Source organism: Heloderma suspectum, chromosome 2 (assembly GCF_057233095.1).
Source record: "Heloderma suspectum isolate Gila_16-S chromosome 2, 16-S_ref, whole genome shotgun sequence".
NCBI classification, from domain to species: Eukaryota; Metazoa; Chordata; class Lepidosauria; order Squamata; family Helodermatidae; genus Heloderma; species Heloderma suspectum.
The window spans coordinates 247,354,776-247,367,876 of record NC_139459.1 but is presented as its reverse complement, the minus strand read 5'-3'; the positions used below and the strand labels follow the sequence as shown (position 1 = coordinate 247,367,876).

General features: G+C 43.2%; 1 protein-coding gene across 3 annotated transcripts in view; it reads right to left on the bottom strand.

The window, feature by feature from the left end:
* Positions 1–12,697, bottom strand: part of SH3PXD2B (SH3 and PX domains 2B) — a 163,686-nt gene extending 150,989 nt beyond the window's left edge. For all 3 annotated transcript variants that reach the window (XM_084838682.1, XM_084838686.1, XM_084838681.1), the window contains exon 1: positions 12,357–12,697. In XM_084838682.1, coding sequence (XP_084694808.1) covers positions 12,357–12,428 — 72 coding nt within the window. In that variant the 5' untranslated portion in view covers positions 12,429–12,697. The remainder of the gene's footprint in view (positions 1–12,356) is intronic.
* Positions 12,698–13,101: the final 404 nt, after the last annotated feature.

The following is a 13,101-nucleotide window of genomic DNA, read 5'->3' as shown; positions in this document are numbered from 1 at the left end:
GAGGCTGGAAAGCCAGAAGAATAATGCCACAGCTGTGCTACCATTTCTGAATTTTCATGGTAGCAGCTGTGTAGTGCATAGCTGTCGTCCAATCTCAGGACTAGATGAGAGCGTACACAGTACCTGTACTGTTAGAAGAGGCACTGGGCCACATATGTTGTCTCACACCTTTACTGCCAAATAAGAATCTGATGCTTGCTGCCTAATTCACACAAGGTTCATATTAGAGAGCACCTATGTAACAATGTAGCCAGACTTTGGAGCCTTCAGCTCATCTTCGAATCTTTTATCAAAACAAAACAGAACAGCAGCAATTTCTGCACAAGCATCAATTCAGAAGCCCAACTTCCTTCAGAGGCATACCAACATCACACCTTGTGATCTGTATTGTGGCTCAGTTGTACATTACTAAAGTAATGCACAATTGAGATACATCATCAATATAGTAGAACCTGCAGCGCTCTACTGCAGTCACTGGCTGCTCCTCACTTCAGAGCAGGACATGGGCTAACACTGTTTACCGAAGCTCAGAATAGCGTATCCAAAACCTTATAAAGAGATATCAGTTCCTTTCTCCCCATATACCCAAACCAATATTTCAATTACCTACTTTCCTCATCCATCATTCATTACTAGCGTAGCATCACTAGCCAATTCCATTATTAAGACATCCATCAAGAGCCCATTCTTTATGCACATACCTACTTACTAGCAGTACGAGAGTAAAACCTATCACAGCTACCAAAAAAGGCACCCTTCATCAGCTGCAACGGGGGGGGGGGTCCCAATACCCCTAGAAATCCAACACTGCTAATCTTCAAGTCCATCTAAACCACCAAATCACTTTGTTTCCTGCCTTCACACAAGCTCCTGACTCAGCTCTGAATACTCAACTATTAGCTTCCCCTTTTTTAAGAAGTTCTGGAGCAATATGTTTTGTCACCTCTGTCTCTTTTAATCATATTACCACCCCCATGAAATGGCTGCTGTATCAAGGAAACCAGCTTACTCATATTTCTATGAAGAAGTAAATGGCTATATTTTAATTGTATCATGGTACTCTGTTGGAGGGTATCAGAGACGGAAATGGGACAGTAGACCTTGTACGCCTAACAGAGATCCTTTCTCTTTATGTATCAGCAGCTGTGCGCACACTGCAAACAAGTGCAAGACCATCCTCATTTTCCTGCTGCCACTGAGAAATTCAGACACCAATCTAGGTCTGGTGGAACCATGGCACTAATGATTATTTTTGCCCTTCTCCTACACACACACCACCACCAAATTAATCCAAAGGTGCTTCCAATCAAGGCTTTTACTGTGCAAACACTGAATTTTAAGGGGAGTCCAGAAATGGTTGCCTTTCATTCATACCACACTCACACACCTTGTGTTTTTCCATGGTCTTTTTTTCTTTCTACAAAGAACAGTTAAAGAGGGAAAGATGGAACAGCTACACAATGCCATTTGTTTGGAAGTACTAGGAGCTGAAGCACCTCAAGACTGAGGTTTCAGAACTATTATATGAAATATTTATAACCCATCTTTCCATCTCGCATCCACAACACCCACAGTAGCTAATGTGAAAAATCATCAGCACAAACACATAAGAACCAATTTTGAAAGGGAGAGCATGTTTGTCAAGTACCACTAAAACCCCAAAGTCAGCACTCACATTTCTGTGTATTTAGTAGGATAAAGTTTATATTAGAGCTTTAATCAGTTTGAGTAAGATGATGCTCAGCTTAATCAGAGCATTAATAGCAGCGCTGCAACAGTGTTTTTCCCTCCCGCCATCCAGTTGATCAGCTGAGCTGCAGGAAAGAGGAAGGGATCTTGCCAGGTTTGTGGCCCATAATGGGAGTGGCCAAGGGCCACATGCAGCCCACAGGCAGAATGCAGCCCAGAGGTTGTTCACCCCTAATTTACACGAATCACATGCAGTGGGTAACATCTTGGGAAACATGGCCTCTTCTGCCTCATTCAAAAGGAAATACTTCTTTGAAGATGGTGCTGCTATGACAAGGATGCTCTTTTCTTCAGAGCTATTGTTTTACATATGGGCAAATGTATGTAGATTCAGGCAGTTAAATGCACACAATTAATCAACTAAGATATAATTAATCAGGTGAAAGCCATAGTAAGTTAACTTCTACCACACCACACATCCAGTTGACAATATTGTCTTCATCAGATCAGATAGCATTCATTTTATTTACTATATTTATAATAGGCAACCCATAGCACAAGTTTTCTGGGTGGCTCACAAAACAAACAGAAACCTATTAAACCTAACACACAATTAAAACATGGACTTTAAGTAGAGAGACCCAGTCTATAAAACATAATTTACTTTAAAGGACCAGGCAAATAAAAAGATCTTCCTCTGGTTCTGAAAAGACCATAAAGATGGTGCCAGATAAGCCGCTCTGGGAAGGCTGTTCCATAAGTGGGGTGCCACCAAGAAAAGGCCTTCTCCCTAGTGATTACCCACCTCACTTAATTTGGTGGGGACACTTGGAGCTGGGCCTATGAAAACATTCAGGAGTCGAGTCTAATACCATTCCAAAGTTCTCAGAAGTAGTAACTAACAAGGAGTGAGGAAAAGCTGGAACAAAATTGGTAGCACTCACTGTTGACCCATGCCTAGAGACTCAGGAGGAGCAACAGACTCAGGCAATATGAATCTAACCCTACAAGAGGAATCCAAATTAAAGAAGAAGCTCATTCAAAAGGAGGCAACAGGTTTACTCCCCCAGGCTTCCAGCATACCTTCTGGTGACTACCAGATGAGCATGCTGCTTTATCGACAAGGCGGACAGTGGGACAATTTATTTCATGCTTTAGTTTGGGAGAAGCCTGCAAATGGCCATTCATTCTGTAAGTCAGAGAAGTAATGGACAGGATGGACAGATCATACCTTTGGAAATTTAATTCTTCAACAAGCACATCTAGACTTATGTATGGTCCCACTTATCTTCTGATGATCAGACGTCTTTATCACTGAACATGTGTTGAACCTTTCATTAGATCAGGATACATATTAGTGTCAGCCGTGAGGTGACTGAAAACATTTCAGTTCATAACAAAATGCAGTTCATAATAAAATGATATCATAACTCCATCCTAACTTGCTTCTACAAAGAGGAGGAAGCAAACCATGAAAAGCCACTTTCTCAATTCCATTTCACAACACCACTACGTTTTGCTATATGACGTAGTCAATAAATGTACTTCTAGTTCACCATATGACCATTCCAAATGGATTTCATGAAGTCACTGCTCAAGCACTTGTTTCTTCAGACTAAACAGACAGTTCTTTAAGCTTTTTCTCCAGACATTCCAATCATACAGCAAGTACATACTGCTATTTTCTGGAAGGTTTCCAAGAGATCCAATGCCCTTTTAAAGATGAGCAGCCAATATTGTCCATGAAAGCTTAAAATCTGGCAGACAATGACTACAATGCAGAAAACAAACACACCTTGCCAGTGTCCCAGAAACAGAGCCCAATGTCTTTTAGTAGATGGATATACAGCTTTTAAATTGCGCCGTGTAGGTGCTGCTGCTAAAAGCATCTTCTGATCAGAATGTTTGAACTCACATTTACACCCATAGCCAATTGCATTTGGAACTTAGAGCCATGTAGGCAGAAGCACTTCTACCATGTTGCAAACTGGATTTTGGCTTTCCATGAGTACTGAGATATGGACATGCTTTCTGATGAATGCATGCACAGGTTTGCCCCTGCTCAGCAAGCCAACCTCATGCCAACCAATAGCCAGCAAAAAATAAATAAAAGTTGGTGGCTGCAAATGTTGAGGCACATTCTTGTGCCACTTCTCTTAAAACTCTATTGGCTTTACCTTTTAAGAGCATAGCTATAGGACTCTGTTTCTATCTCACAATAAATGATGAAACAGGATAATGGAACTATACTCGAGTCTAGTGAAAAGCTATTAAAACGAAAGTCTCACTACAGGGTTGCCACTGTGCTACATGAATAAGAGGATACTAACAGCTTGAAAATGACAAACTTATGAAGTTAAAAACCCCAGTTACTGCTTTCTTGACAAGAACATCCTGCAATCACTGTTTACTGAAAGGAAACTTCAAAGACGTATTTTTATTTCAATTTATAATTTGCCCCTTCCATTACCATATATAAGAGGGTATTTGCCTAGTGGGAAGTTACACGAAAGCTTGAGTCATTGTGCTCATAATGGTCCCTGACAGTTAGCAAAGCAATTGGGGGGTTGAATCACGTGATAAAAAGAGGCCAGTTTCCAGCATGTCTGTCTCTCTATTCCAGTTGTCCAGAAATCCTGATACAATACAAGAAATGGGGCACAGATATTACACTACAAAATGAAACTAGCTCAGAATTCAGCAGCAAAAGAAAAATGTACTGGAACTCAAACAGGTCATAAACAAAGAAATGAAGTGAAGATCAACTACCACTTGGTCCGAATCAGAGGACACAACAGAGCAAACAAAGAGCAAATGAAGCAAACACAGCAAACAAAAGAACCTTTTTTAGTTGGCTGTGTGATGGGGGATTTAGGCTGCAGTCTTATACACGCTTACCTAGAAGAGAGTCCTACTAAATTTAATAGGGCTTTCAGCACAATCCTATGTGTGCATATTCAGAAGTAAAAGTCACTTGCACAATACACACAAATAAAAGGCATCTAAACTCTGATGCCCACAGTTCAAATGGTTTGCCCCAGCACCGCCTGCAGAAACTGACCATGCAAACAATGTTCTTTTCCAAATTACACAGAACGTGACAGAAGCACACAGGACCAGAATGGGAGTGGAAGGACATAAGATTACCGCCATTGCATTTGTTCAGGTAGCAAATACTGCCCCTTGGGGAGAAGTTAAAGATACTGTTCTTCCCACTAAAATAGTGAACACATATGCCCTACAGGGTTTCTAGCCATTGTGGCATCTTAAGACAAGCTATATCCAAGCACCATTCTATTGGGTTCATTCTGTTAATATTTTTGGAGAGCAACCATATTAGTCTGTTGCAGTCCAATTGATCAGATCATCTGATAAAGTGGACTATAGTCCACGAAAGCTTGTGCCATAATATATTTGTTGGTTTTTAAGGTGCTACAAGACCTTTGTTTCTTATTCTGTTAATGCTGGGGAAACATGAAGGAACTTTTGTTGACTGAGAGACACTTACTGGGACAACATATGAGGGCCTCTGTTTTCATGGGACAGATACTCAAGCCTCAAACAGCACAGTTTCCAAGATGCAGAAAGATCAAGAACGGTTAAAAAAAAAAAAAAAAAAAAGGTTCCAAAATGCATACAAAAGCTTACTCTTTTGAAAGTTTAATATGAGAATCTAACCCAGCAGAAAAGACAATTCCTATGTAAATTACCGATATGCTGACAGAAGGTCAATGCATATTCAAATTCCACGAGCTATATGTGCCATTAATTCCCATTAAACTAGGGTTGGGAATCTGGTACCCTCCAGATGTTTTGGACTACAACTCCCATCAGCCCCATCCAGCATAGCCAATGGTAAGGGTTTATGGGAGTTGTAGCCCAAACCACCTGGGCAGCACCAGGCTGCCTACCCCTGAACTAGATGGCACAGGATAAGTCAATGCATGTTTTCTCCAAAGTGGCAGGGAAAGGAGCAAGAAATAGGAGACATCTATCTTTATTACTCTGTACTCTCTGTTAGAGCCTCCACTGACATAAATGAGCACAGTACCAGAACCACAAGAGAACTTTCTAGAACTCTGCAGGTGAGTAGCAAGCACTTGTTATACTAAATGCTGGATCTTCAGCAACCTTTTCCTTGAAAGCCAGTCCCTCCATGACTGTCCCACTGCTTAAAGATACTTCCCCCGCCCCCAAAAGAGTGTAGTACACGTTCTGATCTATCCAGAAAACAAAATGATCTCAATTTCAAGGTCATTTCTAGATCAGACTGTGGCACACTGGGAGTAGGGGTTTTCCAAGTTCGTGGATACTAGAGCAGCTGCCTTTAGGGAACAGAAAAGCAGGTTCATGCTCGAGTAATAGAGAAGATTTAAACATATTTGTGGTTGGCTGTAATATCGCACAGGATGCCCGTAGGTCAGCTTAACCCAACCTGGAGCCCTCCAGATGAGAATATATATAATTAACTGTCTTTGGAATTGTAGTCCAATATATCTGGAGGGCGCCCAGTTGGGGAAGGCTGCTGTAGGGAGTAAACGGCAAGATGACTCATCCTCCCCACTTACTGCTGTAAAAATAGGCTTGGAGTGTATATAATTAACTGTCTTCAGGCATCTTGCTTGTTCTTATGTACTGATTCAGATGGAAACATGCAGTATTCTCATTCATGCCAACACTCATTTAATTCACAGAATTTCAGAAGCAGGGATATATTTTTTAAAAATACATTTATATCCTACCTTTTCTCCAAGGAGCCTAAGGGCCACATGCATAGTTCTTACCCTTTTATCTTCACAACAACCTTGTAAAATAGGTTAGACTCAGAGACAGTGACTGGTCCAAGATCATCCAGGGAACGTCATGGTTCACAGCCATGTGGAGCAAGTCTAGCGCAACAAGACTGTCTACACAAGGAGTCAGATGCAGTTTCTCAAGATAGTTTAAGTGGACCTTTTCCAGCAGCTAACAAATGGCTGCAGAATTTCTGCTGGCCATGTACTCCTGATGAGCTGATTGAGATATGATTGTCCATTTCATTGCATACCTAGGACTGTTTCCACTGAGAAAAAAATACATTGTTTGAATTAAACCTCAGACTCATTGTTGTGTTCAGAGAACTTTTTCCTGTGTTGCTCTTCCTTCAGTTATTTATGATAGAAACAATATTAACTTCTCCCCCTTGGAGTAGCCTGAAAATGGGTTGGTGATGTCATAACACCGTTCTGAATTACTGCTCTAAGTAAAGGATCGAAAGTTGTCTTCCCTCTTGGCAACTTGCAGTCTTCCTCCTGTTCCAGCAATGGAAAATATCCACCACAAATGTTTGTTCCCATGCTCCATTACATGAACAGCCTACACACTGAGGACATGCACAAGGCAGCCTCAAGATGGATATCACAAATAGAAGGAGCGGAAAGCTAAGAGTCAGTTCAGGTCTTAACACTGAACCATGGTTTGGTGCTACAAGGACAAACCCTAGGATTTAACGAAGTGCACAACTAGTTTGTCTTTTGTGGCAAACCACAGTATGCCGTTACATCCCAACCAGCAAACTATGGTCTGTGCATGTCCTGCAGGATGTTTGTAGGGCATGTGCAAATCATAGTTTGCCAGTTTGGATGTAACAGAATACTATGGTTTGCCACAAGGCTCTGAAATGGAGGAGAGAGGGAAAAACCACAGGGCTTGTTCCTGCAATGTGAAACCATGGTTTGGTATTACATATAGTATGACCTGATCCCAAGATAGAATACTACAGCAACTGCCCAACCCTATAGTTAGCTAGAACACAGGATTACCTCATTTTAACCACAGCAGGTCATGGTTGTTGTTCAGTCGTTCAGTTGTGTCCAACTCTTCGTGACCCCATGGACCATAGCACGCCAGGCCTTCCTGTCCTGCGCTCTCTCCCGGAGTGTGCTCAAGTCCATATTCATTGCATCGGTGATGCTATCTAGCCATCTCATCCTCTGCCATCCCCTTCTCCTTTTGCCTTCAATCTTTCCCAGCATCAGGGTCTTTTCCAGTGACTTTTCTCTTCGCATTAGGTGGCCAAAATATTTGAGCTTCAGCTCCAGTATCTGTCCTTCCAATGAGCACTCAGGGTTGATTTCCTTTAGGATTGACTGATCTGACCTCCTTGCAGTCCAGGGGACTCGTAAGAGTCTTCTCCAGCACCACAGTTTGAAAGCATCAGTTCTTTGGCGCTCAGCCTTCCTTATAGTCCAGCTTTCACAGCCATAAGTTGCTACTGGGAAAACCATAGCTTTGGTTATATGAACCTTTGTCGGCAAGGTGATGTCTCTGCTTCTTACTATGCTGTCTAGGTTTGCCATAGCTTTCCTCCCAAGGAGCAAGCGTCTTTTAATTTCATGGCTACAGTCACCGTCTGCGGTGATCTTGGAGCCCAAGAAAATAAAATCTGTCACTGCTTCCATTTCTTCCCCTTCTATATGCCAGGAAGTGATGGGGCCAGATGCCATGATCTTCGTTTTTTTAATGTTGAGTTTCAAACCAGCTTTTGCACTCTCCTCTTTCACCCTCAACAAGAGGCTCTTTAGATCCTCTTCGCTTTCTGCCATTAGGGTGGTATCGTCCGTGTATCTGAGGTTGTTGATAATTCTCCCGGCAATCTTAATTCCAACCTGTGATTCATCCAACCCGGCGTTTCTCATGATGTACTCTGCATATAAATTAAATAAGCAGGGCGACAATATACAGCCTTGTCGTACTCCTTTCCCAATTTTGAACCAATCGGTTGTTCCATGTCCAGTTCTTACTGTTGCTTCTTGACCCTCGTACAAATTTCTCAGGAGACAGGTAAGGTGGTCTGGTACTCCCATCTCTTTAGGAATTTGCCACAGTTTGTTGTGATCCACACAATCAACGGCTTTAGCGTAGTCAATGAAGCAGAAATAGACGTTTTTCTGGAATTCTCTTGCTTCCTCCATGATCCAGCGAATGGTGGCAATTTGATCTCTAGTTCCTCTGCCTCTTCAAAACCCTGCTTGTACTTCCAGTAGTTCTCCGTTCACATGCTGCTGAAGCCTAGCTTGTAGAATTTTGAGCATAACCTTGCTGGCATGTGAAATGAGCGCAATTGTACGGTAGTTCCAACACTCTTTGGCATTGCCCTTCTTTGGAATTGGAATGTAAACTGACCATTTCCAGTCTTGTGGCCATTGTTGAGTGTTCCAAATTTGTTGGCATATTGAGTGCAGCACTTTAACAGCATCATCTTTTAGGATTTTAAATAGCTCAGCTGGAATACTGTCATCTCTGCTGGCTTTGTTGTTACTAATGCTTCCTAAGGCCCACTTGACTTTACTCCCGAGGATGTCCGGCTCAAGTTCAGTGACCGCACTATCATGGCTATCAGGGACATTCAGATCTTTCCTGTATAGTTCTGCTGTGTATTCTTGCCACCTCTTCTTAATCTCATCTGCTTCTGTTAGGTCCCTGCCTTCTTTGTCCTTTATCATGCCCATCTTTGCACAAAACATTCCCTTGAGATCTCCAATTTTCTTGAAGAGATCTCTAGTCTTTCCCATTCTGTTGTTTTCTTCGATTTCTTTGCATTGTTCATTTAAGAAGGACTTCTTGTCTCTCCTTGCTATTCTCTGGAACTCTGCATTCAGTTGGGTATATCTTCCCCTTTCTCCCTTGCTTTTCGCTTCCCTTCTTTCCTCAGCTACTTGTAAAGCCTCATCAGACAGCCACTTTGCTTTCTTGCATTTCTTTTTCTTCCAATAAATTCTTATGAGTATCTGAACTGAAGAGCTAGCTATACTACCATATTGATTCATTTACCCTGTCCTAAGGAAAACTAAGTCTTGTACTGCAGTACAGCAGAAGATACCATTTCTAAGATTATCTTTTCCCAAATGACTTGCTCTCCTCCATATGTTACGGCCCTCTGTATGTGATCTGCAGTGTAACAGCAGCACTGGGTAGCCTACAGTCTTCCCTCTGCCCTTGTGTATCTATAATTTTCTGCATACTATGCAGTTTCAGACAGAAGTGGAACTCATAGTCATTGGTGGATCCTTCCAAAGAAGGTGATGCTATTCCAGTTAAGAAGCAGCTAAATGTTAAAACAGGGATGTGTCCAGCACTATATATAACAAAGAGCAAGACCTAACTCTGTCCCAGTCTAATAAGACACATAAGGAAATCTCATGCTGTGAGCAACATTTTTTTTTTAAACAAAGCAGGCATTATGAAAAGCAGCAGCAACCTGGTTGGAGCAAGAAGACACATTTTGCGCTATACAGAACTCATCCCCAACTCTAGTCAAGCTTAAGTGCATATAACTGCATTTAGGCTGCAATCCTAAACACACTTACTAGGGAACAAGCTCTGTTGAACACAGTAGGACTTACTCAGAAGTGAGTAAACATGTACAGGATGTTAATCACCCTTAATCACATTCATCCCTTGCTACCCTTTATTTGCCTCTTTCTCCTGCCCGCCCCGCTACATGTTGTCTTCCTCATATCAAAACTTGGTATACCACTAGTAGTATAGAACCAGCGTGGTATGTAATGGTTAGTGTTGGACTAGGAGTGAGGAGACCATGTTCAAACCCCCACCCATCCCTGAGCTCATGGGGTGACCCTGAGTAAGTCATTCTCAGGCTGGCCTAGCCTACTTTACAGGGTTGTTGTGAGGATCTATTGGTAGACATCAGGGTGATTTGCAGTAGATCCACAAATTTCTGACTTCCAAAGTTTAACAAAAGCAGCAACAAAAAGGCTCCCCCCTCCCCCACCCCAACAAGTTTGCTGAATCAGGGGGAAAACTGAAATGGATTTGTATGTGAAAGGACTGGAATAGCAGTTCTGGTCATGAAAACAAATTATTGGGTTAAGCATATGCTCAGTGGTATTCTGTTCCTTAATTCTAAGCGTACGGAAGCTCCTACTGTGCCACCAGTAGCACCTACTGTGCTACCACTGCTCTTGTTGGTAGATCTCAAAGTTCTAGTAATATATATATATATATATCCATCAATCCTGAAATCTGCCCATCCCGGCATACATTAATGGCACTGTATAAATACATTATAATCAGAAAACCATCACAGGTGCCTGGATTCACAGAGCTGTTTATCACAAAAAGGAAACAAAAACCTGATTTCTGATCACTAAGAGTTCTGTGTAATGTATTTACACCATTAGAAGTGGGTACAGTAAAAGATATCACCTTACCTATTTGTGTTTCTTGTGCTCAGTAATTACCTACTGCAGCATATGAGGATAAGGAGTTAAGAGATCTGTATTCCCTATTCCCGTTTCATCCTATACTACCATTCACTCCTTGTTCTCCTCTGCATCCTAACTACCTCCTACTCAACTTGCTATTACATTATTCTCCGAAACAACCAGCTTCCCATATGTCAACACAATCTTCAGTTTCTGAAGTCTCCTATTTGCACAGTTTCACCCCGTAACTGTGTGTGTGTGTGTGTGTGTGTGCATGCTGTGAATGAATTAAACAATGCCTTTAATTCTTTAATGAACTGTCCTGCTCAACTATTTGGGGTAGGGAATACATTCCCATGTATTCTGTCTTGCATAATGTATGTTTACCGTGCTAAACAGTGTATCTCTAGGATTTATCATGGAATAGACAGGATACTAGAGGTGGGAGAACAGATCCTGCAAGAAGGGGTGCTTGTCATTCAGCAGACACACCCTGCTTTAGCTGAAGTGACATGCTGCAGCATTCAGTCTGCCAGTCACAAGCCCCAATGGATACACACTCCAGATAGAATCTGTCACTGTTTTGACACATTGCTGCTCGGTTCCCACCATCCTACAATTCCTGCAGAGCAAAGTGAGCACAAAAGCAGAGAATAACCAGAGGTTTTCTTGCCTTGGCTATACTCACATCTGAGCAAACTTCTCTCTCTCTCTCTCAAACACACACACCATCAAAGATATAATGGAGTAGGCATACTGCCTTATGAAACCAGACCATTGACTTCATAGCTGGGAACAAGAATCTGGGAGAAAAGCCACTACTTTCTGAGAGAATAGAGACCCATGTAGCAGTTTCTGTGCCAGGAGAGCAGCTGCTCTCCAGATCCCCTCCAGCAGTTTCAAGCAAACTTTTAAGACAAACGCCAAGCGAGATGGAACCCTCCCCATCCCACAATGGGACCATCCAGAGCACTGGCTGATGAACTGGTCAACATGCACAGTCCTGCCTTTGTAAAGTCCGCACTGGTGAAAGGAAGGAAGGAAGGAAGGAAGGAAAGAAAGAAAGAAAGAAAGAAAGAACAGGCGGTAAGAACTTCCTGCCTGGCTTGCTAGGAAGTTACACTATATACATGGGCACAATATTCTAACTACAACATTCACTCATTCTGGATTCAGCAGGGAAAGGAGAGGACCACACAGAAGTGGCTAAGGTGAAGTGAAGGAGGAGATCCCTTCGCCTCTTAGCCAACTCGCTCCCCCACGCCGCCTCTTTCCACAGGGAAAGGTGTCTGTGCAGGATCCTAGCACAGTAACTCCAACAACGGCAAAGGGTTTGCTTTGCATCTGAGGAAGAGGAACGAATTGAGATTTTCAGAGCAGGCATAGCACTCCAAGATCTTCTGCCCAACCGACCCACTCGGTTGCAGTGGGTCGGTTGGGCAGTTCATTCACGCCACTCACATAGTGTTTGTTGGGAATTCGCCTCTTCTGCACGTCCAGCACCTTCACCTCCAAGATACTCTTCCGGGGCATAGCTTTGGCCCTCTGCAGCTCGAACCCCAGAAACAAAAATAAAAAATAGTGCAAATCTTGCGTTGGAAAGGGGTGGGGGTGGGAAGAGACCAAAGAGCCCCCTTCCTGAAGGAGGTCGGTACAGCCAAACCTCCTCCCGAAACGCAACTTTTAAGAGCGGCGATTGCAAAGACGGGCAGCGGCTGCGCGACTAGGATATGCAAGCTTAAGCCACACAGCACCCTCGGCGTCTGCTTCTGCTTCCTCTTCCTCCTCCCCTCAGTTCTACCCCCTTCCACCGTTCCCTGTCCAGAGTTTACAGATGCGGGATGACTCCTCCCAGTCCATCCCTGCCAAGGCAGCCTATCCCACCCCGGCACAGGCCGCTGTGGTTATGCGCTCAGAGCCAACCCTGCTCTCTGGACTCTTAAAGGGCCACGAGCACAGCTTCGCTCCCAGCGCTTGGAAACAAAACACCCGCCCCGCCCAAGCCACGCCAAGCCGAGCCACCTCAATTACCTCGTCCTCCATTTACCCCCATGGCTTTGCCTGAACGCCGAAAGGGGGGAGCCACGGCCTTTGAAGTTATGGGCGAAACACGGGCGGAGGCTGGAGGGGGCCAGTTGATCAGCACGTTCCTGCCTACTGCTTCTTGGGTGAGCAGTTACAGCGCTGGCGAAACAAACAACGAACC